Here is a 25,704-nt window from a genome sequence, read left to right as displayed (position 1 = left end):
GCTTGGGCTCCAGGGAATGTTGACTGTGGAAGGGGAGGGAGAGGGAGAGAGAGGAGGCGTAGATGGGCGGCATCGAGATTCCATTGCATTTTTCTCCAGTCTGATCTCGCTGCCGATTACAAACCCTGCGGTGAAACTCGGTGAATGTTCCAGATCCATGCACGGAATTACATTCCAACAGAGAAAATGCTGGAAAATCTCAGCAGGTCTGGCAGCGTCTGTAAGGAGAGGAAAGAGCTGGCGTTTCGAGTCCAGGTGACCCTATATCAAAGCTAAAAGGCATAGGAAGTGGGAGATATTTATACTGCAGGGTGGGGGAATGAAAGATGAGTCATAGCCACAAAAAGGGGAAAGGCAACGAATGGCAGTCCGTAGAGAGATTAAAAGGGGCGAGTGGCTGGGAGAGAGGTAAAATAGAGAAAAAGCGGGGAAAGGGCAAGCAAAGGGGGAGAAAGGGGAAGGAAAGAGAAGATAAAACAGGGGGAAAGTATGAGGGAGAAAGAAAAATAAAGAAAGACAATAAAGCGTTTTAACGGAATTGTACTAATGAATGGAGCAGGAAGTCCCGCACTCGTCAAGAAAAACGACAGGCACAAAGGCGATATTTAAATGAGTTGTAGCGATATTTAAATGAGATGTTTGGTTTTATTTGCTCGAAAGTAAACCATTTCCCCAACCGGGGCCTCCCACAGCTCCTTAAAGCTAATGAGGTATTTGAACACGGAGTGATCACTGCGAAGTCGGGGTATGTATAGGTTATCGTAAGAACAGAATCTCACAGCAAACCTTGGTGATGTCCCAGGTATCTGGAGGGGGATTCGATTCCACCGCCTTTTTGTCTCATGGTGAGTTGCAGCTGACAGGGAGAACTAAGGGCGAGATATTTACCGCCAGATTTCTGGAATGTTTGCATAACAAGCTCACAGAAATAAAGAAAAGGAAAATGCAGAAAAACTCTGCCGGTCTGGCAGATCTGTGCAGAGAGAAAGAAAGTTAACGTTTGTGAGAAATATGATGAATTTTAATTTGTTTAAGGGAGGAAGGAGCAGCTGGAGCAGATAGACGGTCAGTGAAAGGTGGGAATTCGACGAGATTGCAATGAGCCTGAATATAGGGTACGAGAGAGAGAGAGAGGCAGTGTGATGGACTACACAAGGAGCTGTTAGTGGTGTTAAGTTAATTTAGCAGAAAATATTAAAGGGAGATAAAAAGGTCAGTGCTTACTGTAAGGTTAAAGAACAAGTGGCAGCTGACCCAGTGGGGAAGGGGAGGGTTTGTGTTGGCACAAAAAAGTTTGAGATTTTTTTTAATAAAAGGGTCAAGGTGGAGGAGAAAGGTCACAGTGTAAAGTTATTGAAGTCAATGTTGAGTGCTGACCGCTGGAACATGCCTAATCAGAAGATGAGATACTGCTCCTCCAATTTGTGTTGGGATTCACTGGAACGAAGCAAGCAAGAATGGGCATTTGAGCATGGGAGCTAGATGTCAGTCAGCTGGGGGAAGCCCGTAAGAACGCAATGGCCATAGAGGCCAGTACAGTTAAGGGTTCTCCGTAGCAAGGAGTGAGAGTCCAGATGTCTGTATTACCTGCGCAGTGCAAGGGTTTGAGATATGTGCTCTGGGCTGGAGAGGAACATGCAGAGCACCCAGTGGCCGAGGTCCATGTAGGTGCCAATGATGTAGGCAGAACGAGGAAGGAGGTTCTGCATAGACTGGGCTAGACACCAAATTAATACACAAACCTCAATGGTAATCATTTCTGAATTATTGCCGGAGCCTTGTGCAAATAGGCATGGAGCAATAAAAATTGGAGAAATGAATGCATGGCTCAAAGACTGGAGTGGGAGAAGTGCATTCCGGTTCATTTGCACTGACATCAGTACTGGGGAATCTGTACCATTGAGACAGCCTGCACCTGAACTGTGCTGGGGATAATCTTCCAGCAGGCACTTAACTAGGAAAGTAGAGAGTTTCAAGTCAGATGTTCGGGCGAGGCATCAAATTTGGGATGATGTGATTTGCCAAAGTGAAGAGACAAGGCAAGAGAAAAAGGTAATAATATTGGAAATGACAAACAGAGCGTGACAGGAAGGGACAAAGAATACAAGTCTAAGAGTGAACCAGTGGTTGCTACTGAGAGAGAGGAGTGGGGTAGAGGTAAAGGAGATGGGTTAGTCAGGGTTAAGTTTCATATCAATTGCAGCAACCGGGTGCGGATCGTGCAGGGGGAGAGATTCAGTGAAGTAAAAAGACAGATATGTTAGAAGCACCATTGTCGAAGGTGGCATCATCAAAACAGATATTACAGAGATGGAGAAGCTGGGAGAATAGGATTGGGTTCTTACAGGGAGCAGGGTGTGAGGAGCTGTCGTCAAAGTAATTGTGGTAATCGGTGGGTTTATAATGAACATGGTGGTCAGTCCATCACCAGAAATGGAGACAGAAGTCAAAGAAAGGAAATAAAGTGTTGGAGATGGATCCTGTGAAAACGAGAGAGAGGTGAAAATTGGAATCAAAGACGATTTTTTCCCAGTTCCAGATGAAAGTACAAAGCGGCACTGATACTGTCATTGATGCAATAGAAAAAGGAGTTGCAGAGTGTTCCAGAGTAGAATGGAACCAGGAGTCTTCCACTTACCCCACAAAAAGATAAACACAACTGGGGCCCTTACTGGTCCTCACAGCCACACCTTTTAGTTGCAGGAAATGAAATAAACTAAAGGAGAAATTGTTGTGACAAGTTGTGTCTGGTGGAGGAGAGTGGTGAATGGGAATTGTTCAGGCCCCCGCTCAAGGAAGCAGTGCGAGACCTCAACCCCTCCTGGTGAGGGATAGAGGTGGAGAGGCATTGGAGAGTTGATGCACCGGCCGGTTCCTCCCAGCCATCTCTATAACACAAGTCTCTGTGTTCAGTGGATACCTCCCGGGGACAATGGCCCTGAAAATAACATCAACTGATGTTGGTTGGAAGGACTTGGAGTCTCATCTTTACCCCAGTATTCGGAGGGATTTCTATGCGCAGAGTAGGATGAGAGTGTGGAACTCACTGTCACATGGAGTGGTTGAGATTGAGAGAGTTGATACATTGACAGGGAGGCTTGAATTGTAAGATCATCACAGCATGTTTATGGTGCTTGTTTTCTGTCTGTTTGGGCAAATGAGGCTTATTTTCTGAAATATAAATAAAATACAGACACGTTAAAAGACTGGACCAGGGGCTTTATTTTATATGGATTCATATCTCAAACAGTGCCGACCCTCTCACTCATTGAGAAAGAGGAAACATATCATCGGGATGGGGGTAACACTGTGGGACAAACCAATGTTAAGTGGGAGAGGGTGAAATCTCATCCAATTGGGAGTCTAAAAGCAAAATACTGCAGATGCTGGAACCTGAAACAAAAACAGAAAATGTTGGAAAATCTCAGCCGGTCTGGTAGGCTCAGTGGAGAGAGGAAATAGAGTTAAGAAGAAGTGACACGGACCCGAAACATGAACTCCATTTCTCTCTCCACACAGGCTGCCAGAACTGCTGAGCATTTCAAGCATTGTCTAATGGAAGTGATCTTAAAGCGCCCCCCGCTACTGGAAGAAGACTTGTACCTGTCCTGCAAGGTAGGAAACACAAACAGGGAGAACTCAAGGTTGTGACGTTTTGGTATATTTCCCGCATCGGATTGAGAGATAAGCAAACATTTTAATTAGACTGTAATGTAGAGAGTGAAGAAGGAGGGGAGCGAGTTGCAACGTTGATTAAAAATAAATGTATTTTTAATTGCAGAGATATTCTCCGTGATTCTATTCTGTAAAATGCTCCATCTCTGCCACAATCTCTAACACTCAGATATATTTTCATTTTTACTCCCCGGGCGTCAAGCAGAGACTGTGTGGGAAGCTGGAACGAAAGCCTGGCGCGTGATCCGTGCACTCCTTATTCATCCCAGCGGAATTCACTCACTTTCCCCTTCATGGAAAGACAGTCTGGGAAGTTTCTATTATCGGCAGCAATCTTCCCACCGGCAGAGACCCTCCTGTATTTTGGAAACTGCTCTCACCCATTATCAGCATTGAGAACTTCTGTCATCAGCTTTAACATTGGAGCGAGGTGTTTCACCAGTGAAAACATCAATCACATTTTCACTACAAAATCTGGTTGTCCCAATGTTGTCCCACAATATTCTGTGGATATAGGAAAAATCTGGACTTTCCAGAGTGTCAACCGATTTCTGGCAAAGGCTGTAAATGAAATTGAGAAACAGATCGGTCATGATCTCATTGAAATGCGGAAAGGATTCCAGGATCTGAATGGTTCACTCCTGTTGCTCTCTTTTCACTTCCAGCTCAGTCAGTCCGGTGGAGATATCGAACCGAGGTCGCGTCTGTCTCAAGTGGATGTTTCAGTTCCCTCAGTAAAGAGGATCAGGGGAATTCCCCCAGTGTCCTGGACAATTTTCCTCACTGAAACAGCAACAGCAAAAAGAGGCTAACTGCTAATTCATCTCATTTATTCTGCTCATGTGTCATACCGTATGTAATATGGCTGCTGTATTTCCCTACATAACGGCTGCTCCTGTTCTTGTGAGTAATTCATTGCGGGTGCAGCCAGTTTCTGGGGTGGGTTGAGACGCTGTGTGAACTCAAGTCTTTCATTGTTACAAAGCGCATTGCTGCCACCTGCTGACAGAATCACAGTGCTGCAGGAAAGAATTCCCCATTAAAAACGGCCCAAGAAGTGGGGGCTGTCTTCGAAGATTCACAGTCACGACTGGCCGAATGGACTCTGCTGGGTCATATTATGATTCTTATGTGTCCCTCCTGTTCTTAGATTGTATCACATCTGCATCCTGACAATTGATTTCACTCAATGTCATTGTCTAATGATGCATTCCGCAGCCATCATTGAGAAAACTTAGGGCGAGAATTCTCGTCATATCCACAATTGTGTGGGGAATATACACACATAAGGATTTTCCAGTAGTGTTTAAGTGTGATTTATGTTGCGGTATTTATATGACTCTGAATCGATCTGTAAAACTGAATAGGATTATCAACAGGTGATCGTTGGACGGTAATGGTGCAGAGTAAATGATTGGTGAACTCAGGAAGTGAACAGGATCGCTGTCAGCCTTGGTATCAAAACCCAGACTTGGACAAATCCGCTCCAATCTGCTGCACTCACACTGCGGAACAAATCTCTTTAGACTCTTTAGACTCGGCAGAGGGTCACAGGGACACGGAGGCTGAAAAAATCCCCTGTGAAAGCCATGAATCCATCTCCAGTGTACCCTTATATATTTAACTCTCCCCTTTTTTTAATTTTTTTAACTTTCCCTTTGTAAGGGAAGAGGCCGAGGATGTCCCAATAATAGAGGGAGTAGGGGGCGTGAGTATAGTTGGTGGCGTTGCGGCAAATAGGGTCCAGGTGAAGGCTGGGATGAAAGCACTTTATCTGAATGCACGAAGCATTCGGAATAAAGTGGATGAGCTGATGGCGCAGATCGACACAAATGGATACGATCTGGTGGCCATTACAGAGACGTGGCTGCAGGGTGACAGGGACTGGGAGCTGAATGTACAGGGCTATCAAGTGTTTAGGAAGGATAGGCAGGAGGGAAAAGGGGGGGGCGTAGCTCTACTGATTAAGGATAGCATCACGGTGGTAGCAAGGGATGATATTGGAGCCAAGGAGCAGAGGGTGGAATCGTTGTGGGTGGAGATTAGGAACAGCAAAGGGAGGAAGACGCTGGTGGGTGTCATCTATAGGCCCCCGAATAATGATCTGGAGATGGGGCGGGCTGTTAACGCGCAAATAAGGGCGGCGTGCAGGAATGGGACGGCCGTAGTTATGGGGGATTTCAATCTGCATATTGATTGGTCGACCCATGTTGGACGTGGGGGGCTCGAGGAAGAGTTCTTGGAATGCTGCCGGGATAGTTTCCTCGAACAGTGTGTGTTGGAGCCGACGAGGGAGCGAGCTATCTTGGATCTGGTGCTATGTAATGAAGCGGGTAGAATTAGGGACCTTGTGGTGAAGGATCCTCTTGGGGAGAGTGATCATTGTATGGTGGAGTTTCTGGTGCAGGTGGAGGAGGAGAAAGTAGGTTCACGGACACGCGTCCTTTGTTTGAATAGAGGGAAATACGGTAGGATGAGAGAAGAATTGGCGAATGTGGACTGGGAGAGCACGTTGGAGGGAGGGTCTGTTGAGGAGCAGTGGAGGATCTTTAAGGAGATCTTTCTTGGTGCTCAACGGAAATTTATTCCAATGGTCAAAAAGGATAGTAGGAGGAGAGGTAATAAGCCGTGGATAACAAAGGAGGTGAAGGAAAGTGTTAAACTAAAAGCGGAGGAATTTAGAGTAGCTAAGAGTAGTGGGCGAGAAGAGGATTGGGAGAGGTTTAAATGTCAACAAAGATTGACAAAGAAGTTGATAAGGAAGGGTAGGAGAAACTATGAAGCTGGGCTAGCGCTTAATATAAAAAAGGATAGCAAGAGTTTTTATAAATATATAAAAAGGAAGAGACTGGCTAGGGTGAATGTTGGTCCTTTAGAGGATGAGAAAGGGGACCTAGTGGTAGGGGATGGGGATATGGCTAAGGTATTGAATAACTTTTTTGTTTCTGTCTTCACGGAGGAAGACGTGAATAATTTGCCGGGTGTTAGCGATGGAAAGGTGGTAGGACTGGAGGGTCTTAATGACATTACTGTTACTAGAAAGGCGGTGCTCGACAGACTGGAGGGGCTGATTGTGGACAAGTCCCCAGGACCGGATGGAATGCATCCGAGGGTTCTGAAAGAAATGGCGGAGGTGATAGTGGATGCCTTGGTGGTTATTTTCCAAACGTCGCTGGATTCCGGGGAAGTGCCGGATGATTGGAAAACGGCTAATGTTATGCCGTTGTTTAAGAAGGGTGCCAGGCAAAAGGCGGGGAATTATAGGCCGGTTAGTTTAACGTCTGTGGTAGGTAAAATGTTAGAATCTGTCATTAAGGAGGAAATTGCAAAGCATCTTGAAGGGAATTGCTTGATAGAGCAGACGCAGCACGGTTTCATTAAAGGGAAGTCGTGTCTGACAAATTTACTGGAGTTCTATGAGGATGTGTCTAGGGCGGTGGATAGAGGAGAGCCGGTGGATGTGGTCTTTCTAGATTTTCAGAAGGCGTTTGACAAAGTGCCTCACAAGAGGTTATTGCAGAAGGTCGAGGGACATGGAGTTGGGGGTAGGGTGTTAGCGTGGATAAAGGATTGGTTGTCAAATAGGAGGCAGAGAGTGGGGGTCAACGGGTGCTATTCGGATTGGCGGATGGTGACTAGTGGAGTGCCCCAGGGGTCGGTGCTGGGGCCTCAGCTTTTTACCATTTATATAGATGATCTGGAGGAGGGAACCGAATGTAGAGTGTCGAAATTTGCTGATGACACCAAGATTGGGGGAACGGCAAATTGTGCGGAGGGTGTTGAGAGTCTGCAGAGGGATCTAGATAGGCTGGGCGAATGGGCCGGGAAATGGCAAATGGAATTTAATGTTGGCAAGTGTGAGGTGGTCCACTTTGGTAGGAAAAATGGTAGGAAGGACTATTACTTACGAGGCGAAAAACTGCAGCAGGCGACGGTGCAGAGGGACCTCGGGGTCCTTGTGCATGAGTCGCAAAAACCCAGCTTGCAGGTGCAGCAGGTGGTCAGGAAGGCTAATGGGATGCTGGCCTTCATAGCGAGGGGGATTGAATATAAAAGTAGGGAGGTCTTGCTGCAGCTGTATAGGGCATTGGTGAGGCCGCAACTGGAATATTGTGTGCATTTTTGGGCGCCGCACCTGCGCAAAGATATTTTGGCCTTGGAGGGAGTGCAGAGGAGGTTTACTAAGCTGATACCGGAGTTGAGGGGTTTGAGCTATGAGGAGAGGCTGAATAAACTGGGCTTGTACTCGTTAGAGTTTAGAAGAATGAGGGGAGATCTCATTGAGACGTATAAGATGATGAATGGGATGGATAGGATAGAGGTGGAAAGACTCTTCCCGCTCAAAAAAGACAATAGGACTAGGGGGCACAGCCTCAAGATAAAAGGGGGGCGGTTTAGAACGGAGTTGAGGAGGAACTTCTTCACTCAAAGGGTGGTGAATCTCTGGAATTCTCTGCCCGTTAAAGTGGTGGAGGCTGCCTCGCTAAATATTTTTAAGACGCGGGTTGATGGGTTTTTGATAGGAGAGGGGATTAAGGGTTATGGGGAGAGGGCGGGAAAGTGGAACTGAGCAGCGACAGATCAGCCATGATCTTATTGAATGGCGGGGCAGGCTCGAAGGGCTGGATGGCCTACTCCTGCTCCTATTTCTTATGTTCTTATGTTCTTTACTGAGTTTACTGTGAACTCCTGTTTTGTTCCTATTCCTAACGGATTGCCGCTATGGTAACATTGCAGAACGACTGGCTCTGGGAGCCGTTCATATTGAATGTAGAGCATGTGGGTTGGAGAGGATCTCACAGTTGGTGATGTGCTCGTCTATCTGCTGTAGGTGGGAGAGGTGGTGGATTTGGAATGTGCTGTGGAAGGGGACCTGGTGAGTTGGTGAATTATATCTTTATATTGCTGTTTGTTCTCCTGTCCGATTCACTTCTCCCCATAACATCAGAAAGATCTTCATCTTCTCCTCCAGTTTAAGTGTCAGGCGAGCTTTGAGCTTCCTAACCAGGGGAGTCTGCTCACCAGAATCATCATAAAACAACAGTTTGGATTGGCTGGAATGACGGGGATGAGCAATGCTGTTCCTGCTTCCACAGAAGCAGGCACCAGTTGCAAATCCCCGAAGTACCGGAAAACTCAACAATAATAACTGTAACATGCATTTACATAGCACCTTTCACGTTGTAAACTTCAAAAGATTCTTCGCATGTGGACTATGGGCCAAAGTTAATATAGTGAAATAGTTCAGGTGAGCAAGCTATTAGTCAAAGAGGAAGGATTTAGAGATTGTTGTTCAAGGAAACACGACATGGTTGGGGGTGGGGGGAAATGGGGAGCGAGGGGTGAGGAGGGGAGAGATAATCCCAGAGTTTAAGGTCTGGCCACGTGAACATAGAGCCGCGAGTGATGAAGCGACAAAAATCGGAGTTTACGCAAGAGATCAGAATTCGAATGGCACAGATATGGTGAGATTTATAAAGCTGCAGATATTCACAGAGATATGGAGGAATGAGGTCATGGAGACATTGATAAACAAAGCCGACAATATTATAATCTAGCCGTGGCGTGCATTCTGATGTGTGAACAGGTCTTGCTGTGAGTTAGGATACATGAAGCAGAATTTTGAACAAGTCTCCTCACATTGGAATGTGTCCGGAAAACTGATGTAATTCCAAGATATTTATATTTGTATTGTTTAATATTAGGAATAAGGTATAGTTATAAGTGGGTTAATTTAGTGTAGCCATGTGAGGCAGGATACAATTATAGTTGGACTAATGGTCGGCAATGGTGTTTGTATGTGTGAAGGTTTGGTTTTTGCTCAAATTTGCTTCTATTGTGCTTAGAGAGGTTACCAAATGTAACGTAAACAAGCTGGTGTGATGAAAGTAGTTATAGATATATAATGTTTGAGGGGAATGTTTTGAACTTCAGTATTTTTCTATGGATAGTTGGTATGCCTGGTGGGAATGCTGGGAGAGCAGCAGCATAATTACTCATTATAGCCATGTGAAGTTTACTTAAGAGAGAGCCAATTGACTGGGATTTTTGACTAAAGGAATGGCAGGTGGGTTTAGGTACACAGGGTCTTGTGATAATGTGATTCATTGAAGGAGCTAGTTATGTAGCAGAGAGAGAAAATAACAGCTTTCAGCTCTGGCTGGGGTTTTGTTTCAAGACAGAGACCTGTAAGATGTTCTCTCCAGAATAGCCTCCAGTACAGACGGAGGCTATTCGGCCCATCGGGAGTTCACCGACAATAAGTCCACCCACGGCCTATCCAAGTATTTGACCTGTTAGTCACACACTAAGGGGCCATTTAACATGGCCAATCAACCTAACCCGCACATCTTTGGACTGTGGGATGAAACGGGAGCACCCGGAGGAAACCCACGCAGACAGGGGGAAACGTGCAAACTCCACACAGACAGTTACCCGAGGCAGGGGTTGAACCCGGATCCCTAGCGCTGTGAGGCAGCAATGCTAACCACTGCGCTTCTGCCTACTTACAGTGAGAATTCTTTGCTCTGAAATTCCAATCCCCTTGTAATAGACTGAAACTGAGGAGTTAACAGTGACCCGAGTCAATGATTTAAAATGTAAAGAAATATTTTAGGTGGGAAACAGGAGGCTTGTGATTGATTTTTTAGTAGTGTCTCTGAGACGCTCTGTTGAGTCTAAGGGAGTTTGCAGAGTGAGTTGACCCTCACATCATTTTGCCCGGCAGGGGGAATCCCATTGCGATATTGGCTGGAGTACCAGACAACCCAGGAACCCAGGCGGGAGTAACTGTGACTCTTTGGGGCGGGTTTCCCCGGAGAATCAGTTCTGGCCAGTTGTCTCTGTGGCATTTTCTCCTGTTTTTGACGATGACAGCGAATGCCCCCGTTGGCTCCCGCTGGTAAACTCAGTAATCCGCTGTTGAGGGACTAAACGACTATGAAAATGTACAAGACAGCCGTGATCTGCGTGGATCGGAGACTGAGTCGCAATATGGTATCAAGGAATGGAAATCCCGTTGTTGATGGATCAGAGCGGCTGGGATCCGTCCCGGATAAACAACCTCCCCGCAGTGGCGTCTGTAGCAGCGCAATGTGCAAAATGTCAATGTCACCGCCATACATGTTCCAGCTCTCCGGAGCTAGTAACAAGATCGTCCGTAACTCCAAACCAAGAGGAGATCTTGAGACCCCCGCCATTGCTTCCAGCCTTGTTGGCAGCTGGGTTCGGGTCCCAGAGCAGGAGAGGCAGCCAACCCAGGAGCGGACGACACTGTTATCGAACAGTCCGAGTGGACGGCCCATCCACCGGAAAATGCGACCTTTGTAACAACACAAACCTTCTATAAGAAGAAATATCGTGTTTCCAATAAGGGAAGGGAAACTCCGGCCAATGGAGCGGCAATTGACACAAATGGAGAAACATCCGAGGCGACCACCTTCATGGAAGGGGTCACTGTCGAGCCGACTTATGACAGAGCATCAGTCAGAGAGGTGATCACCCATTACCCCCATTGATGGGGTTGTTCTGCAGCTCCTCCCTCCTCCGCAGGATCGGCTTCTCCAACATCCACATGACCAAAGTGCCCCAGGTTACAAACATCAGAACCAGGTGTTGGCGCTGCGGTAAAACAGGAGAATATCAATCCATTGCCTGGCACTGCCCTCAGTGTAGCGGAGAAAGGTAACCTGTAACAGTCGGGGAATACCAATGCAGCGACTGCGAGCTCAGCTTCACCACCAGGTCTGGGCTGAGCCAGCACTACAGGCAGATATATGTCACGAGAAGCGCCTGGAAGTGCTTCAGGCAGTGCCGGATTTAGACTTGATCAGGCCCGAAGCGATATAAAGCTTGGAGGGCCCTTGTTAAAAAGTTGCTCCAAAAGGACTCACAAAGGGGCGGACCAGAACAGTCGCCACAAAAATATTGAAAACGAAATGATGCCTTTTAATTATTTAATAGCAAGATGTTTAAAGTGAAAAATACAAATTGTTTTCGAATGAATGCATTTATGGATTACATATTTATCATTTGGTTGGTTTGATTCATTTTTGATTCTCGTTAGCTGTGAAAATGACCTTTCTCCTGAACAATTTGTTACCATCAGACATAAGAATAGTTGTAATATTGCTTCCACATTAGGGAAAAATAAATGAATCTTGTCTTGGAAGATGATTTGATGCAGATCTTTGTGGTAAATTTGTTCTTTCCCTGCAATAATTTTGCTTGACATAAACACGGAAGTGCTTGAGTTTCGTGAATTGTTTCAACTGTGGATGTCGGCTCTGCAGCGCTCACATTTGCATCAGTTCCAGTGTTTTCCTCAGCTCAGACTCTGTTGTCTCAGTAGCAGAGGCACTGGGCTGTTTCGGACTTTGCTGATCACCTTGGATGTGTGGAGCCTTATCTGTTTCTGGAGAAAAGTAATTGTCAACCTTTGGTAATATTTTGATTTGCTCGGCAAGCTGGTGCTTTCTTTTTCTTTTCTGGAATCCGCTCTTAAATGTTCTCTTCATTGTAAACCTTCTGAAATTTTATGAAGCCCCTGCGGATTGTGAGACCCTAAGCTCTAGCTTGTTTAGCTTGTGCCTAAATCCAGCACTGGCTTCAGGTCAATTCTGAGCGGGGGATCTGTACCTGTAAGTGGACCCCAGAGCAAGTTATACTCCTGAGGGAACTCGAGCCGAGATTTGCAGGATGCCGGTACACCAATAAGGAAATCGCAAGCATCCTTCAAACTAAAACACCCAAACAAACCTCAGACAGATAAATAAATACAGCATTCCAAATGAAACCATCTCGCCTCATTAACAACTTACTTTTCTGAAGTAAGCTGTATCCCACAAGTTCATCCCTAACAAGGGGGAGATATCAAACGCTATCAAGTCATATCAGTGATGCAAGGCAGCAAATAAAACCATCGCCCACATTTCTGGTTGCTGCCCGTTTGTAAAGACCGCAAGGATTAAACACCACAGCAAGGGATTCCAACAACTACACCGAGATGTCAGTAAGTACTGCTGAACATCTTACAAGGAGCCAAGACTGGTGGCCAAGGACGACTCCTTACAGAAACCTGACAAAATACTCACGGTAGATCAGAGAGTTACAGTGGTGGGTGTCACAGTGCGGTACGAAGACAACTACAAGGCAGCTGAGTTGTGTGGGACTTAAAACGGCACAAATACATCCATCTGGGATCGGAGGTGAAGGAATTGCCGGGAGGTTCTGGGCCTGAGTACTTGTGCTTTGTGCTGAGCGCGAGAGGGAAATGGCTGGAAATGAACAACACCTTCCTAACATTCCTATTTTACAGAGTAAACAATTTCTCAGCAAGGACAGTGTCAGGGAAAAGGGCGGAGAGTAACAACAGGGAAAGATCCATGAAATGGTGGAAGACCGGAGAGGTTAAATGTCTAAAGGTGTAACGGTACAAAGTATAAGAGAATGGGGAATGGGACTGGTGAAGAAGCATAAGGTGGTTCCAGAGCAATGTCAATGGTTACAGCAGAATGGTAACGGTGGTTAGAATCTGAAGTTCCTGAATTCAATGCTGAGGCTGAAAGGCTGGAAAGGGCAGAATGGGAATATTCCTAATTCCTTTCAGGAACAACTAACACTGCATTACCAGAGCTGTGCATAAGCGGCTGTTGGAAAGGGAGATGTGTCGATATCCTTTTAGAAACAGTTAATTAGTTAACAGTGAACTTAGTAAATGAGGAATAATAATTATATGTGAACGCGCTTTAGATGGAACATACCGAGATCACAGTCGGTTTTATTGTGTTCAGTGACTCTGTGATCCTCTGGGGTGTCTGAATGAAATCCGTGGAGAGTTCAGTGTCCAACATTTCATCCGGCAAAATGAATCCCATTGCGACATTCATCAGATGAATAGACAAACTAGGAGTGCGGGAGATTGGAATTGACTTGCACAAACCAGGGTTTTGATTCCAAGACTGCCAGGGATCCTGTTCAGTTCCTGAGTTCTCCAATCACTTGTTTTCCACTATTATTGTTGTTTAATCCCTCTTTCGAACAACAATTTGTATTTAAATGATATATTTTGAGGATTTCAAAGCCAACTAAATATAGCAAGATATATTGAGTGTTTGCAGAATTTTAATGCATGAATCCTTCCCATAGAATGGTGAATATTAAAGTGACAGTCTCCTGACAATCTTTCTCAAAAATAGTCAGGGAACATCTCACCAAAAAGTGGGGTTTACTGAATGGGATTTGTTAATCTGGATTTGATCAAATACAAGTTTATGAATAAATAACAATCCCAAGCCTGATACAACACCGAAAGAGGCCATTCGGTCCATCGAATCTGTGAACTTTCAGAGGCAGTTCCCATTTTTTGGGGGCCGTTTTTAATGGGGATTTCTTCCTTGCAGCACTGTGATTCCGTCAGCAGGTGGCAGCAATGCACTTTGTAACAATGAAAGACTTGAGTTCACACAGAGTCTCAACCAATCCCAGAAACTGACTGCACCCGCAATGAATTACTCACAAGAACAGGAACAGCCGTCAAGTCTAGAGATTGTCACAAATGACAGAAACGTCCCAGGCTTTTCTTGGTTGGAAATGATAGTCAGTAAATTCCACTGGGGTCCACACCTTGTCGCCCTGGAAAATTACAGTATTCCCAATATCTATCCCCAGAGAGAATTCACATTTTCCTCCAATTTAATGTATAAAATTGCTGCATGATTTCACTCCTGAACGTCTCCGGTTAGATTTTAACGTTGAAAACAGGACTTCCCCCAGTGCTGATGATGGGTGAGAGAATTTCCTAAAAAGAGAATTCCATCCGGCGGGAGGATTGTCGCCAATGACACAAACTTCCCAGATTTTCCATGTGTTGAAATGACTGTCAGTAAATTCCGCTGGGCTGTGTAAGGGCTGTCCATGTCCCCCAGGACAGATTGTCTTTCCTGTTCTCCACACAGGGGCTGTTTAACACCCAGGCAGTAACAATAAAACCCAATGTTCAACACTATCAGATATATGAAACATTTTACACCAGAATCACAGACAATATCTCTGCAATAAAACAAGACATTGATTTCCAATCCACATTGATCTCTCTACCTCTGCCTGCCATTGTCCCAATTTTACAAAAATGCCTGTTAATGAATCTGATCCATCGGAAAATTTCACAGCCTGTGGTTTTTCTTGCTGGAATAGCGCGAGTGTTGGGGGAAACTCTTCAAATTCAATCCCAATAAGATGTCGTTTCACTCTCTTCCATTTCCCATTGGTCTGTCGCACAGTCCTGTGATGTGCTTCCTCCCAGGGACTGGGAGGGCAGCACTGTCAATGTATCAACTCTCTCTATCTCAATCACTCCATGTGACAGCGAGTTCCACATTCTCACCACTCGGGAGGGATTCATAAACATGTATAAAACCGCAAGTTTCTCTTTAGAGAAAATAAACCAAACTTCACAGATTGAACCCTCTAAATAGCTTCCCGATGCCTGTTGTGTAAAATGTCCCCTTGACATTTACAGTACTTGATGTTTTAATCTGAGCGGCTGCAGTGATGAACATAATTCAATTTCTGGATCTGGATCTCACACCGAGTTTCACCAGAGTGGTTTTAATCTTCACTGGGCTCAGACTGGAGAAAAATTCAATGGAATCTCGATCCCTCCCATCTCCACCTCTTCTCCCCATTCTATCTCTCCATCTCTCTCTCTCTCTTTCCACTATCAACATCCCCGGGAGCCCAACCCGCCCCCAACAGAATTCAATGAATTCCCTCCGTTATCCTTTAGACCGCGTCAGTTTTTATCTCCAGTGTGAAAGTGGTGAGGACATGGCCCGCTCTGTAATAATAATTCCCTGAGTGCTGCAATGAACTTTATCGGGAAATAGCTGAACTGAGGACGTGCAGCAGCAACACCGAAACTGAAAGCGGTTTGAATCAGGAAGTGCTGAGTGTGAGCATGGCTTCCAGGCAACAAGCAGAGAATTGGACCCAGGAGACACTTTGTCCCATTTGCCTCGATTTCTTCACTGAACCCGTTTCACTGGAATGTGGACACAACTTCTGCCGCTCCTGTATCACCCAGTGTCGGGAAATGAAGATAAACTCCTGCCCGGAATGTAGAGAGGAATTTCTGGAAAGACACCTCAGGATAAATCGGGCCTTAGCGAATCTGGCCGAGAAATCTCGAGAATTAAAGCTGAATCAGAAAGAGAAGGAAAGTAAACTTCACTGTGAGAAACATCAAGAAGAACTGAAGCTGTTTTGTGAAACTGACAAGAAATTGATCTGTTACACTTGTGTGGTTTCGCGGGAACACAGAGAGCACCGCTTCCTGTCCATTAAAGAAGCTGCTGAGATCTCCAAGGTAAAACGGAAATAATTGAAAACTGAGAGCTCGTTTTCCTGCTCTGGCACTTTCATTCTGTGATTTTCTCTCCCAATCCCAGGATCAGCTCAAATCTTCCTTAGATTCTCTCACAGAGAAGAAATCGGCGCTTCTAGAAATGGAACAGAAACAGAAAGGGAAGATTTCTGAAGTTAGGGTAAGGTCTCCCTGTGCTGATTTTCTGGGATCTCGGTTAGTTTTGTTCCCTTTATCGCGGGACATTAATTATGTTTCGCATTTCATTGGGTAGGAACAGTCGAGCAGTCTGCACACTCACATCACATCCGAGTTCACTAAAATGCACCAGATTCTCACTGTGAAAGAGCAGCGATTACTCAGAGATCTCAGGGAAGAAGAGGAGAGGATTCTAGAACCGATGGAGAGAAACCTTCGGGAGATTCAGGAGAATTTAAATTCTACTGAGGAGAAACTCTCAAAGTTGCAGAAACAGATGGAGCAAAAAGACGATCTGATATTTCTGAAGGTGAGGGAACATATTGCGGCTCAGTTCAGGGAAATTTCACACAGTCACTAAATCACTAATGGTAACTGTGAAATTCATATAGAATTTACTGAAAAATACTAACCGAATTGAACAGAATTTTGGGTCCCTTCCTGAATGGTTTTCCTGCTGTCTCTGAACTAACGGCTCCCACACTGTCTGCAGATTTCTGGGAATACCTGTAAATTCCTGAGAATGAGTTTTCTTCAGCTTCAAACTTGCTTTGTGATTATTTCTGTGTTTCCCGAGTTTAATTTTCTCCTGGAACTCCCATTGTAATCCAGTTCCAGTTCCATGTTGTGAGTGTGTGGGTATGTCTGGTACGGTGTGTGAGAGTCACTGTGTCTGTGAGCGGGACTGATGTTCAATTCCAGTTTATTTGACTCTCCACAATCTTCCTTCCAAGATGCGTCACTTTATATTTCCGTGTGAAATCTCGTCTGCTCTGAGTCTGCTCATTTCACCAGCCTGTCTAACTGCTCCTGAAATCTGTTACTGCCACCCTCACTGTTACTGATTCATTTCTTTCAGGAGGAAGCTTGTCGGGAGAGAAGGTAGGACATGTTCTTTACTGAAATCCGCTGTTCGTTCAAGTAAACTCAGTAAACTGTCATTCTCGTTAATTTATTGGTTGTTGTCACAACATTAAATGATCTGTCATTGGGCCATGGAAATTCGGTGTGTAGTTCACGGACCAGAGTTTAAAAATAACGGTCTTTATTACAATGATTTTATATAACTGCTACAATATTGTAATAAACAAGCGGGAGGTATAATTGATACAATCCGGTTCCCAGGCCGGAAGTGATCACTCGCCTGATGCTGGCTGTTAGTGTCTGTGACCTTCCCCCTGACCCTGAGAGAGCCACACGGTCCATGTTTCCAAGCAGTGGGTCACCCATGTCCCTGCATGGAGTCTGACCAACCAGAAAGTGTCACATTAAAGGGGAGAAGGGATTCTATTTTTATACTAAATACAAACTGGCTGTGTGCCCTTAAACACAACAGTAATGACTTGTATTTATATAGTGCCTTTATCGTAAATTAGTACCTTAAGGAGTTTCCCAGGAGTGTTATAAAGTAAATTGACACAGAGCCAAATAAGGAAATATTAATCCGGATGACAGAGGTGGATTTCAGAGAGCGTTTCGAAGGAAGAAAGAGAATTAGAAAGATAGAAATGATCAGGGAGAGAATTCCAGAGCTCAGGACCTTGGCAACTGAAGGTCCAACTCCCAACAGGGAATGACTGAAATCAGAGACCTTCAAGGTGCCGGAAGTAGAAGAGAGCAGGATTCTGGGAGAGTTGTGACTCACCTGATGAAGGGGTAGTGCTACGAATGCTAGTGGCTTGTGCTGCCAAAGAAACCTGTTGGACTTTAACCTGAGACTTCTTACAGAGTTGTGGGGCCCAGGGATTGCAGAATTGGATATTCAGCTTTGGGATGTTTTCAGCTTTTGCCTTTGTTCTACAAATTTTACTTATAATACAGCAAGTGGACAGACTAAATGTTTATCACTTCCTGCAGTGTGTGATGGGCTGTTATCAGATTTTGAACCTTTTTCAGGGCATGACTGTTTCCATTCTCTGCTCTTGAATTTATAAGTTATCTTTTTCAATTAAAAAAAAACAAGATTACCATTTCACTTTGGATATTTTCTTGCATCTTTTTTTAACATTTACAGGATTAGTGATGGTGAGCGCAGACTCTCAGTATTTGGTGCCGCCCTGTCTATCGAGAAGTTCAAATACCTTTTTCAGTGCACAGCTTGGAGAGAAATGATGAAACCTAATATTTCCGGTAAAAATCTTATATTCATTTTCCTGATTACCAATACAGTTGCAAAGAAACTAAACAGACTTTAAGATCCCACATTAAATATTCACATTTCCACTCTATGAATTTGATTTGAGGCTCAATCCATTCTGAGGGCTGATCCTCAGAACAAAATCACTGTCCAGTTTCCCACTGCTTTGCACTGTGGGAAAATGTTTTGCAGTTCCCGAAAAGGGGACAGGGAACAAGAAGTTCTCATGAAAAACAGCGGGGGTGAGAGAGAGAAAGGAATAGTCAGCAACAGTAAGAAAAATAACTCATCTCCTGGTCAAAGAGAAATCATCAAAAGCTGCCCTCATTCTCGCACTGTGAGCTGAAATATTTCAGGAGCAGTGCAATAAATATGAGAAACAGTCAGTGTTTGAATGTAGAAAATGAGAAAACCAATTTCCAAACCACAAACTCACAGGAACAGCATTGTGATAATCGCTAAATATTTTTAAGAAGCGGGCTGATGGGTTTTTGATAAGAGAGGGGATTAAGGGTTATGGGGAGAGGGCGGGGAAGTGGAACTGAGCCACGACAGATCAGCCATGATCTTATTGAATGGCGGGGCAGGCTCGAAGGGCTAGGTGGCCTACTCCTGCTCCTATTTCTTATGTTCTTATGTTCTTATGATGAAGTTTTCTGTTTTGATGATGTCGCTTATAGGGCAGGAAACAGAACGTCATATCCAGTGGGGTTTCCAGTTGTCCCTTTAAGACCACTGATTAGTCCATTCTTCAGATTGTTCCTCTCAGTCGGGCATCACCATTCAATTGAAGATTAGGATTGTATAAGAACATAAGAAATAGGAAAAGGAGTAGGCCATCTAGCCCCTCAAGCCTGCCCCGACATTCAATAAGATCATGGCAGAACACAGAAAAGGCTGAGATCCTAAGTCAATACTTTGCCTCAGTTTTCATGACGGAGGACACTACCATCCCAAAAGATACAGAAAATGCAGAGGTCATTGAAAGGGGGCAACTTGGAACTATCCTCATCATTAGAAAAAGGGACATAGAACATGGGAATATGAATAGGCCATTCATCCCTTCAAACTCACTCCACCATTCAATAAGATGACGGCTGATCTGTGGCCTACCTTCATATACCTGCCCTAGACCCGTATACCTTGATACCCCTGCTGAATAAAAGTATCTCAGACTTAAAGTATGGTGGCACGGTAGCACAGTAGTTAGCATCGCTGCCTCACAGCGCCAGGGACCCAGGTCCAATTCTGGCCACTGTCACTGTCTGTGTGGAATTTGCAAATTCTGCCTGTGTCTGTGTGGATTTCCTCTGGGAGCTGTGGTTTCTCCCCACACTCGAAAGATGTGCGGGTTAGGTGAATTGGCCATGTTAAATTGCCCCTTAGTATCATGGAGATTAACAGGCTAAATAAGTAGGGTTACAGGGATAGTTGTTGATGCAGACTTAATGGGCCAAATGGCCTCATTCTGTACTGTAGGGATTAAACCTAACAATTGAACCAGCATCCACCACTGTTTGAGGAAAAGGGTTCCAAACCTCCACCGCTCTCTACATGTAGAATTGTTTTCTAACATCTCTCCTGAACAACTTGGTCCTAATTTTTAGATGATGGCCCCTGGTTCTAGGCCTTCAACTAGTGGAAATAGTTTATCCTTGTCCACCCTGACCTTCCCTGTGAATATTTTGTAGACTTCTATTAGATCATTGATCAATCTTCTGAATTCGAGAGAATAAAGGCCAAATTTTTCTAATCTCTCCTCGTAACTAAACCCTTGAAGCCTAGGTATCATTCTTGTAAACGTGCTTGGAACTTCCTCCATGGTCAAATCGTCCTTCTTAAGATATCACGTCCTTACTCCCAGTGAGGTCTAACTAAGGTTTTAGACAACCAAAGGGTAAATCTTTGATGAATTTGCTTGAGTTCTTCAAAAATGTAACAAGCAAAGTGGATAATGATGATCCTGTAGATGTAGTGTATCTGGACTTCCAGAAAGCATTTGATAAGGTGCCAAACAAATGGTTCGTTCATCATGGGATGAGGGATAATTTATTATTTTTGATAAAAGATTGGTAAGCAAGCAGATAGCAGAAAGTCAGGATAAATGGGTGTTTTTTGAATTGGCAAGATGTAAGAGGCTCAGATGCGTCTGCCCCATGATCTGTGAACCTTCAGCCCTGGCCCTCTGAGACTGGGCCAAGCTCTGGAGCCCCTCCACTGCAGCATTCTGTGAGCAAGCCAGGCTCTGGAGCCCCTCAGCAGTAGCCCTCTGACCCTGGGCTAAGTTATCGAGGCTCACAGGCACGGCCAACTGTGTCTCCAGAATGCCAGTGAGAGTCCCAGCCATGGCCAACAGTTTCACCCACATGCTCCCAACACCGATCGCTAAGGAAAGCTGTGCCTCCTGGATGCTGTCAACACCCTTGCTCGTGGCCTGCTATGTCTCCAGGATGTCCTGGACCCTGTAACCCATGAGGACAGACCACTGGGCCAGACTTTCCAGTGTGGTCACAACCCCTGAAATGTTGGCCTGGTTCACACGCAGTGTCAGCACCACCTCCTGCACCAAAGCTCTGTTGGACTCCACTAAACAGCCTTGCAGTTGCAGCATGGTTGCTGACTGCCCTTCCACAACCCTCCATGTTTCCTGATGCATCACCACCAGCCTTGGCGCCGAGGCTCAGCATCTGGCCTGGGAACAGCTGAATCCTCGCCTCTGGCTGACCCCTATGTGCCCGAGCCCTCGGATGTGCATCAGTGTCTGTGATGTGCTCACCAGATAGTGACCCAGAAGCCTCAACACTAAAGTTACCCACTGTGGTGATAGTCTCTGTGTTGGTGGGTTGTGTGGAAGATGCCGGTGCCGTTTCAGTGGTGCTGTCCCAAGAAGATTCTTCAAAGTCTCCCTTTGAGGTGTTGTCCAGGGGGATCATGGACAGTTTGCTCCAGAACAGCGGAAGTGGGGGGTGGGGGGCAGTGGAATGATTGTGATCCCTGCAATGCACTGTGTGGGAGATTCAGGACTGAAGCTGCACTGAACAGACAGTCGTGGGTTAAACCAGTTTTCTTGCCAATTCCCTCACAGACATCGCAGGCCTCATCACTGACCCCCGAAACTATCTCACAGACATGATCTGGACAGATCTTTAATTAGTTTGGCATTGAAGGGTTGTTTTGAAGGGGCAGAAAAGTGGAGTTGAAGCTGAGACGAGATTAGCCTTGATTGTATTAAATGGCGGAGCAGGTTTGAGAGGCCAAATTGCCTACTCCTGCTCCTAGTTCTTAACATTTATACTCTTAGTAAATAACAGGGATTTCAAATTAGAACCAAGATCTAAAACATGATTGTTCCTATCCTGGACATTACCAAATATTAAGGTTTCATCCAAGATCGTAACAAATTTAGGGTTTGGTCTGGTCTGGTCTTGTACCAAGGGAAAATGCAGAACTCTAGGGCACAGACCGAGCTGGAAGTCCTGGTGCATAAACCATAAAAAGTTAGTCTGCAGGTCAAGCAAGTAATTGGGAATATAAATAAGATGTTGGTACTTATTGCAAGGATACTCAGGTATAAAAATATGCAATTGTTCCTGCAGGGGCACAGGACCTTAGTGAGACCATATCTGGAGTAATGTGTGCTATTTCTATCTCCTTATAAGATCATGAGACCATAAGACATGGGAACAGATGGAGGCCATTTGGCCTATCAAGTCTGCTCTGCCATTTAATGTTACCATAACTGATCAAACAGGCGTTTTCTCCTCACCTATGTCTTAAATGGGTGACCCCTTACCCTGAGATTATGCCCTCTTATCCTAGATTCTGCCCCAAGGGGAAACAATACTTTAGCGACTACCCTGTCAAGCCTGCAGAAAATAATATACGTCTGAATAAAGGCCCTCTCAATCTTCTAAACTCCAATGAGTACAGGTCCAATTCACTTAATCTCCCCTCATAAGAAAATCTCTCTGTAACTGGAATCAATCTAGTGAACCTTCTCTGGACTGCCTCCAATACCAGTATACCTTTCCTTAGATAAGGAGACCAGAATTGCTCACAGTATTCCAGCTGTTGTCTAACTAGTGTCTTGTATAGATCGCCCTATTTTTATACTCCATTCCCTTTTAAGTAAAGACGAACATTCCACTTGTCTTTCCTAATATCTGCTGAACTTGCACGATAGCTTTTTGTAATCAATGCCTGAGGACCCAGAAATCCCTCTGAGCTGCAGCTTTCTGCAGTCCTTCTCCATTTAAATAATATTCAGCTTCTTTATTCTTCCCATCAATGTGCATAACTTCACATTTTCTTACATTATATTTCATCTGCCAAATGTTTGTCACACAGCAAACCTGTCTGTTTGTAGACTCTTTGGGGATGACATTACCATTATGCCCCATCAGCTGATGGGCGGAGTGAGCTGGTAAGATTGCCAGAGAGCTGAGAAATCAAGTTCTCACCCAGTTTCTTGCCTTGCGTGACCTTACCAGCACCAGGTATCAGGCTCGATAAATCTTGCAACTGGAACGGATGCAAGGTTGAATGTATTATTTAAATTTATTATAATGCTAATTTAAATGGAATAAGCGAGCCTGGGATAGAATTGTCTGAGATCACTTTCCTGTGCGGCCATGTTCCGGCGAGGATCACGTGTTGTCCCCCATCAATCTTTCCTTCTTACCTCAGTATTTTCCACTATCTCTCTCTCTACTTCACACAATTGATCGCTCTGTCATGCACTTTTTCTTTCCCGCCCACTCTCTATCCCCATTCTCCACCCACTCCCTCTTTCAACCTCTTCCCACTCTCTCTTTCATCGTCACATACATTTTCCTTCTGTTCCTCCTCCTCCTCAAAGAACATTAAGATCACTAGGTTACATTGGAAGAGCCATTTGAAGAGTGGGTGGGTGGGGAGGGGGCGTTTCAAGAAGAGGAGAGACAAATGGAGAAGGTAAAAGAACTCTGCTCGCCCCCAGACCAGCAACACATACTACCCCCAATCCCCCCCACAACTCACACTTCCCCCTACACAGTCCCAAACAATACATACTCCCCTTACCGCCCCCCAACAGTCCCCTAGCAACACACACTACCCACATTCCCCCACAGCCCCTCAGCAAAACACACTGCCCATACCTCCCTCCAGTCCCCCTGCAATGCACACTCACCACATTATCCCCCACAGCTCCCCAGCAACACACACTCCCCACATCCACCCCCTCCCCCCCCGCCTCCGCCCCCCCACCCCCCCGACTACCAGTAACATAGCTGTCCTCATTTCCCTGCCACTCACAAACACACACCTAGAATCCATGCAGTCTGGGCCCCAAACAGCACTGTTTAACACATTCTGAGGCTGTGGCACTGCCACTTCAGAGTTTCTAGCCCATTCCCCCACCAGCAACAGTCCTTGCTGCTGCCAGTACTAGGACCCAGATTCAACGGTAAGAACCAAGATCAGCGCTCAGACCTGGATTTCTGTTGAGAATCCAAAGTCAAAACCCATGAACAGCACCAGCCGTCCCCCCCCCACCCCCAACCCCACCTCTCAACCCCCCTCCCTCACCCTAAAACGCAACCTGGACATCATGAAACAACCTCCCCCTCAGCAACACAGAGCCGTTTGAAAACAGAGACTTACCTCGTCGCTCATCCTCTGCTCTCTGAATGCGACTGTTATACTTGAGGTGTTTCCCTCACTGGTTCCAACTGCAGTGAATGAGTTGGGACGATTGAGAGTGAAGTTCGCTAACTAAATTGTGGTGAATGCGAACGATGCAAATTGATGCTTCACCTATTTTGGGCAGGCTCCCGATCACGCTAATTTTCTGGTGGTAAAATAGGAATGAGTGCAAAAATAGGCACCATTCCAGATAATCGCATCATGCCCGAATTTATGGCATTTTTCCAGCGCAAAACAGCCGCAATGAGGTCGTTAAATTCTGCCCATACACTCCACATCTTCATGTTGTTCTCTTGCAGCCTGCCACAATATCTGCCACCCAGCTGCTGACTATACACTGTATCTAAAACCTTCAGGCTCTGACTTGCCCTCTCCTTCATGCTGCTCTCACTCCCAATCTTTATGCTCCTGCTCCCTCTGGTTGTTGCCCTGTTTTCCCTCTTCCCACTTCACCGCTCCACCTCCTTCTCTTCACCACGCCCCCCTCCCCCCCCCCCCCCCCCACCCCGCTCTTTCTCTTACTCTTTCCCTTCATCCTCACATCTCCCTTCTGCTCTCTTCCCACTCCTCTCCCCTCCCTCTGGCTCCATGCACCCATCATATTCCTGCTGTTTCTCCCCTCCCCCTCACAAACCTCTCTCCTCTCTTCCTCGCCCCTCACACTCTCTCTCCTCCCCACCCGCTCTCTCTAAATCACTGACTGTGTTATTTTAACTTTCCCCCAGCTCCAGCCTCTCTGACTCTGGATCCGAACACAGCGAGTCCCCGGCTCATCCTGTCTGAGGACCGGACCAGTGTGAGATTCGGAGACAAACGGCAGCTGCTCCCTGACACCCCGGAGAGGTTTGATCCCGCGCTCTGTCTCCTGGGATCAGAGGGATTCACATCAGGGAGACATTACTGGGAGGTGGAGGTTGGGGAGAAGACAGAGTGGTTTCTGGGAGTGGCCCGAGAGTCTGTGAAGAGGAAAGGGGGAATCTCCCTGAGACCTGAGTCCGGATTCTGGATTGTGTGGCTGAAACCCGAAAGTGGTTATTTAGCCTTCACCTCCCCCTCACCGACCCGCCTCACCACGAGTGTGAATCCCCGGAAGATCGGGGTTTCCCTGGACTATGAGGGTGGACGGGTGTCATTTTACAATGTGGACAACACGTCCCATCTCCACACTTTCACCCACACTTTCACTGAGAGAATCTTTCCCATCTTCAGTCCGGGATGGAATATCGACGGGAAAAACTCGGCGCCGCTGATAATCTGCGGGATTAAAGGTCTCTAACAGATCCATCCCATAATTTCACACCGTCTCCCTGCCTCCTGCCTCCTGCCAGCTGTAAACTGATGGAACCTGTTCACATTGTGGTTATTATATAGAATTATAATTTACATTGGGGGCTCCATGATTACATTTGCAAAATGATTCTTCAAACAAAACAATCTGAGAACCACTGGAATAGAAACAGTTTTTCTCAAAGATTCCACAGTTCATCGTTAAATCCAAGAAGCAGAAACTCAACATGTTGTTTGTGTCTGTCACTGAGTGAGGGAGGCGGGAATTCCGGGGAATGGAGAAGCCGATTGGCCGGAGCTCCTGCCATTCTGAATGAAGGAGGCGGGATTCCAGATCCTTAGAAGGTGATTGGTTAGAACG

At 45.7% G+C, this 25,704-nt stretch overlaps 1 protein-coding gene across 1 annotated transcript; it reads left to right on the top strand.

The window, feature by feature from the left end:
• The first annotated feature begins 15,631 nt into the window (after positions 1-15,631).
• Positions 15,632-25,332, top strand: LOC145348237 (zinc-binding protein A33-like). Its single transcript, XM_080196437.1, has 6 exons — positions 15,632-16,039; positions 16,122-16,217; positions 16,311-16,544; positions 17,094-17,116; positions 17,360-17,390; positions 24,796-25,332. Exons 1-6 carry the CDS (start codon positions 15,632-15,634, stop codon positions 25,330-25,332), a joined length of 1,329 nt encoding a protein of 442 aa, XP_080052563.1.
• Positions 25,333-25,704: the final 372 nt, after the last annotated feature.

The sequence above is a fragment of the Carcharhinus amblyrhynchos genome, chromosome 9 (assembly GCF_965287045.1).
Source record: "Carcharhinus amblyrhynchos chromosome 9, sCarAmb.v2.hapA, whole genome shotgun sequence".
In the NCBI taxonomy this organism is placed as follows: Eukaryota; Metazoa; Chordata; class Chondrichthyes; order Carcharhiniformes; family Carcharhinidae; genus Carcharhinus; species Carcharhinus amblyrhynchos.
The sequence above is the reverse complement of the archived record's forward strand: the minus strand, read 5'-3'. Positions and strand labels throughout refer to the sequence as shown.

Coding starts and splice junctions, on each gene's coding strand:
- LOC145348237 (XM_080196437.1), top strand. CDS start 15,632: ATGGCTTCCAGGCAACAAGCAGAGAATTGGACCCAGGAGACACTTTGT. Junction 16,218..16,310: donor GGAAGATTTCTGAAGTTAGG/GTAAGGTCTCCC, acceptor TTCATTGGGTAG/GAACAGTCGAGCAGTCTGCA. Junction 16,545..17,093: donor ACGATCTGATATTTCTGAAG/GTGAGGGAACAT, acceptor CATTTCTTTCAG/GAGGAAGCTTGTCGGGAGAG.